Source organism: Eleutherodactylus coqui, chromosome 2 (genome assembly GCF_035609145.1).
Source record: "Eleutherodactylus coqui strain aEleCoq1 chromosome 2, aEleCoq1.hap1, whole genome shotgun sequence".
Lineage (NCBI taxonomy): Eukaryota > Metazoa > Chordata > Amphibia > Anura > Eleutherodactylidae > Eleutherodactylus > Eleutherodactylus coqui.
Window position 1 is genome coordinate 164,714,894 of NC_089838.1, and position 5,635 is coordinate 164,720,528.

General features: G+C 52.1%; 1 protein-coding gene across 1 annotated transcript; it reads left to right on the plus strand.

Moving 5' to 3' along the window:
• The first annotated feature begins 1,189 nt into the window (after window positions 1–1,189).
• On the plus strand, window positions 1,190–5,321 carry PIM3 (Pim-3 proto-oncogene, serine/threonine kinase). The gene is made up of 6 exons (XM_066591880.1): window positions 1,190–1,784; window positions 1,871–1,980; window positions 2,058–2,108; window positions 2,192–2,555; window positions 3,578–3,754; window positions 3,831–5,321. The coding sequence occupies exons 1-6, from the start codon at window positions 1,700–1,702 to the stop codon at window positions 4,013–4,015; spliced, it is 972 nt and encodes a 323-aa protein (XP_066447977.1). The 5' UTR covers window positions 1,190–1,699; the 3' UTR covers window positions 4,016–5,321.
• Window positions 5,322–5,635: the final 314 nt, after the last annotated feature.

Below are 5,635 nucleotides of genomic sequence, written 5' to 3' on the forward strand. Positions count from 1 at the left end.
ATGTATTTCCTATTGCTTTCACCGGCAAACCTCACATTCCATGGCCTACAATGGGTTTGACTATCCCATTGAAGACCATGGGCGATGCGTTCCGAGGCACGCGAAAAAACAGGACATGCAGCACTTCTTTTACCTTGCAGCATCGCTCCTGCGTACATATTCCTTTGAGTTTTGTACGTCTTGGCGGTGAGAAGTCGTATCTTCTGCATTTTTCCGACAGCTTTTTAGACCCTAAGAAGTGCAACTTTATACGTTTTACACCGTTGCCCTGGGTAACTTTCTGTATATTTGTAGCGCCCGGCTATGTCTGTTTTGGAGGGATCCCCTGAGATCTCTGCAGGTTGTGGCTAATCACCAGGTGTGAGCACAGCCCAAGATGCCCATCCGGACATATAATGCAGGCGCATTCCTTGCCTATATAATAATAATGTCTGCAGCTTCCTGTCCTCGCACGACCTCACCAGCAGCATTCCCCCTGTAAAATATGCCAGACATTCAGCTCTCCCAGCCATAATGGCATGTTCACTCCGCGCCCAGCCAGCGCCTCTAGCGGCCATGCCGTGTCAGGACACCCGCTACATCAGCTGCAAGTCCATCTGTAACATAGAGGTGTGGATGGACCAGCACGGGCTGCTCCGCTAGTGCCCGTATCTGCGGCATGTAATCATGTCTACTCTAATGCACCCACCCCATATCTGCCCCAGTACTGCGGCCGAGTTCTGCTTACGCAGCTCCTCTGCACTAAATATAGCAGCATCATGGCTGCTAAATATACCCGTCCGGGGAATACAGGTGCTCCGTCACAATGTGCTAGTGTGGCTGGGATGCATATTAAAATGATTAAATATGGCTGCTTGTGCTGCAGTTTATACACTTGTCAGGGCGCAGACGGCATCGTGATTTTGGTGCACTGTGTAATTGGCACGGAGCACACCCCCTCCTCCTCCTCCTTCCCTCAGACGCAGTGTCTCAGCTTCTCTGACCTTTCCCAGCGCTGCCAGGAACGGAGAAAAGCGCGCCGAGGCATTCCCGCCCAACGCCCCTGCTTCACCTCATGCATATGCAAAACAGCCCAGCTCCTATTGGCTGCGGCGTGCTATTGAAATCTAAATACAGCTCAGCGATTGGTGGAGCCGCCACTACATAAATATGTAAATAAACGTTTCTACTTGCTAATGCGAGAGAGAGTGTGGCTACGTTTTCAGACATGTAACCTTCCGTGTGTCTAGCTACTACTAGTAAATAGTGCGCGCTGGAAACAACCGCTTTAACGCGGGGCTGGACGAGCCGCACTACTATTTTCACAGATAGGAAAAGACCTTGGGGTGCGAAGAGTTTTCTGGTGACTGATTTGTAAAGAATTGAGTCGCCGCTGAAGACGAAAGGTGTTCCCCCGGGCGCGGAGGGATATTACTCGGGAGCGGCGCACCGAACCAAAATACTAGGAGTTAAGAGGCAGGTCTGTCAGTAATTGAGCTCAGACTCGGGGAGGAGGGCGGCGGCTACTGCTGGGATCGCGCATCTAATCTATTGGATTTACAGCCGCGGCTGTGAGAGACACGAGAGGATTTACCGCCATTTCTTGCCCGTCTATTTGCGCCTCCATGGATTGCTCGGTGTGAGGCGGCCGGTTGGGTGAAGTGACGCCGCGGACGTGACGAGAGGCTGCCGCTGTAGGACTGCTCGCCTCTGAGGGAAGATGCTTCTGTCCAAGTTCGGCTCCCTGGCGCACATCTGCAGCCCGAGCAGCATGGACCACCTGCCGGTGAAAATCCTGCAGCCAGGTAGGCGCTGCCGTCCGCGCGGGATGCGGGGGGAGGAGGACGAGGACGGCTCCGGCCGGATAGTAACCGCTGCTTTGTATCCCTAGTGAAAGCGGAGAAGGAGCCCTTCGAGAAGCTCTACCAAGTGGGCTCCGTGCTGGGCAGCGGCGGCTTCGGCACCGTGTACTCGGGCAGCAGGATCTCCGACGGGCTCCCGGTGAGTGGCTGAACGGGCGGGCAGCTGATACTTACCTCCCGCCTCTGTGTGGTACTTACCTTGCTCTCTCCCGGCAGGTCGCAGTAAAGCACGTCTCCAAGGAGCGGGTGACGGACTGGGGCACGCTGGTGAGTATGGTGGCGGGGGCTGCGGGTTGTGCCGGCGGTCTGCCGGGTGACAGGCGGCTAACGGCGGGTTGTCTCTCCTGCAGAACGGGGTGATGGTCCCCCTGGAGATCGTGCTGTTGAAGAAGGTGGGCTCCGGCTTCCGAGGGGTCATCAGGCTGCTGGACTGGTACGAGCGGGCTGACGGCTTCCTCATCGTCATGGAGCGGCCGGAGCCGGTGAAGGATCTGTTTGACTTCATCACGGAGAAGGGGGCTCTGGACGAGGACACGGCGCGGGGCTTTTTCCGCCAAGTGCTGGAGGCCGTGCGGCACTGCTACAGCTGTGGGGTGGTGCACCGAGACATCAAGGACGAGAACCTGCTGGTGGAGCTGCGGACCGGCGAGCTCAAGCTCATAGACTTCGGCTCCGGGGCGCTGCTCAAGGACACGGTCTACACGGACTTCGATGGTGAGTGGCACTAGTGTGTGCGACGGGGGCCCCCCTTGTGGGGTAGTAGTGTGTGCCGGCCGTCTCTACTGCATTGTCACTGGTGTGTGCGGCTGGGGTCCCCCTTGTGGGGCAGTAGTGTGTGTTGGGCCGTCTCTGCTGCATTGTCACTAGTGGGTGGCGGATACCCCCTTGTGGGGTTGTAGTGTGTGTGCTGGGCCGTCTCTGCTGCACTGTCACACGTGTGTGTGGCGGATACCCCCTTGTGGGGTAGTAGAGTGTACCTGGCCATCTCTGCTGCATTGTCACACGTTTGTGTGGTGGATACCCCCTTGTGGGGTAGTAGTGTGTACCTGACCATCTCTGCTGCATTGTCACTAGTGTGTGGCGGGGGTCCCCAGTGTGTTGGTCTGCCTCTGCTGCATTGTGTCACTAGTGTGCGGCGGGGATCCCCCTTGTGGGGTAGCAGTGTGCTGGGCTGTTTCTGCAGTATTGTCACTGTGTGGCTGATGCCTCCCTTTTGGAGTAGTTGTGTGTGCCGGGCCATGTCTGCAGCACTGTCGCTAGTTAGTGTGTGGCGGATGCCCCCCTTGTGGGGTAGTAGTGTGTGCCGGGCCGCCTCTGCTGCATTGCAGGTCCCGGCCGGCTCCTGGAGCGGGATGAGTGACGGGTGTGAGCGCTGGGCGGCGCTGCGGCGAGGCTGCCGCCCTCACTTCGCATCTGTTTGTTGTGAAACCCGAGTGGTGTCACGTGACGGCCGCCTGCAGCTCGCGGGTTTTGTTTGGTATCCAAGGAACGGTAGAGAGGCCGGGGAGCTGCCGGGTGGGGGAGGGGCTGGGCTGACAATGGCAGCATGTCCGGCCCCCACCTCCTCCCTTTGTGTCTATTTTTGGAGCGGTGCTGCAGACGGCACGTGGTGCTTGAAAGGGAGCCTAGTAAACAGCTGATGCACACAGGGCTGCAGTGGGGGAGGGGGAATGGTGGGGCCATGGAAAGTTCATCTTTTTCTAGCACTGTATCTTAAACCTTTCTTTCCCTTGCAGGTACGAGGGTCTATAGCCCCCCAGAATGGGTTAGATACCACCGGTACCACGGGAGGTCGGCGACGGTGTGGTCTCTGGGCGTCCTGCTGTATGACATGGTCTGCGGGGACATTCCTTTCGAGCAGGATGAGGAGATCTTGCGTGTGCGGCTGTACTTCAGGAGGAGGATCTCCCCCGGTATGTACATGTGCAGCTGTGTTGTAGACATGTGACCTATGTGTGATGTGGGTTGTAATGACTCTTCTCCTTGCAGAGTGCCAACAACTTATTAAATGGTGCCTTTCCCTGAGGCCTTCTGACCGACCGACTCTGGAACAAATCTTCGACCACCCATGGATGTGTAAATGTGACCTGGTGAAGTCTGAGGACTGTGACTTAAGACTAAGAACAATTGACACGGATGCATCCAGCACAAGCTCAAGCAATGAGAGTCTGTAGGGGGAGCGCCGGAGCTGCTGCCAACACTACCCTGGAGGGGCAAACATTCACTACTCTATAGCTAACCCTTTTTACAGGATTTTTTTTAATTTCCACATTTTGCAGTTATCTCCCTGGAATGAGACTACATTGTGACTTTTACGGATGAGTTGTGGGCTGATGCTTACACACGAGGACTGACCTGAGAAGCCGTGACCTCTTGACTATAGTATACTGTTTTGCTCTCATAGAGCCTGGACTAGATTTTTATTTGCTTTTGAGTGCCTTTTTGAAAGCTGCTTCAGTGGGACTTATTTTGTTTTTACCTGGAGCTGTGCATCTCCAAAGAAGGCCCGCATCATCACGGGCCTTGCTCGGCTCCTGTGCGCCATTTCCGAACTGCACTTGCTGTAATTGGACACATTGCTCAGTGGACTTTATGAAGTGATTCTTATTGTGACGAGCGCATGGATGCGTCTTGTGACCATTTCTATTACAATGTACTTCATGTAAGATTTATGGTCACTTTCAGTTGTCGTTCCACCCCCCCCCCCCCCTCCCTTTAATTTCCTCCCTTTTATTTAAATCCCCCCCCCCCCCTTCATCTCTACCACTGGGCAACACAGGACCATTTTTATCTTCCCCAAACCTTGTCACCCCACAAGTCTTAAGTATGTATGGGCATGTTATATGCACAATCAATGCAATATTCAAGGACTTTTACTTTTTCCATATCTGTATTTAATTTTTTTCTTGTATTATAGTTATTTATTGCGATAGCCAGTTTCTCACTATTTATTTGGTTAATTTATTGTCTAGAACTTATCCAACACTGTGCTTTACACTGTTCAGAGAGCCCTTTACATTTTTTTTTTAATGGCATCTTAAGGAAGCTAACTAGTGACTCCTGCATTCCAGTCATCTTCCCGGCCTCTTCCATTCCCATTTTTTTCCCATGACTCTAGCAAGTCTGTTTCTAGATGGTTAATTGTTGTAAAAAGTCTAATTTAAGGAAACTAGAATTACTGACTTCTAAGAGTTGGTTCTTATGCCTTCTTTGTCTGGTACCAGTTACCAGAAATGTTAAGTTATGCTTTTTTTTTTTTTTTGGACAGGATTTTAAGTTATTGGCATTATAAAGTCTCCATGCCGTGACTCGAGGAGAACAAGTGAGAGTCATGACCTTAACTTATTTTATTAGCTGTGTTGTGATCTGGCTGTATTTTATGCAGCTTGTTTATGATTTGTATTTTTCTTTTAACAGTGTGAAATGTATGGAGATCATATTTTTTTATACAAGAATTTCAATTAAACGTTTTGTACATAATCTGTCATTAACGTTCATTTGCTTAGTTTTCTCCCTCACACAGGTTTTTGTAGAGTGTTTACAGCTGCGCTAAACGCTGTACAACGCTCCTATTCATTTCACTGGTACTGCTCACACAAGCGTCTAAATGCAGCATCCTTAACAGCGATGCGTGTTTCCTCTTTAGCCCATTTTCAGGCGTGTCGCCCATTGAAATGAATGGGCAGCGGTTTCAGCACTGCTGAAAATGTGGCACAACTTGGTGCCACGTTTTTGGCAGCGCTAAACGTTAAGCGCTAGCTGTACTAACTAAAAGTCAATACTTGCCTAGCTGC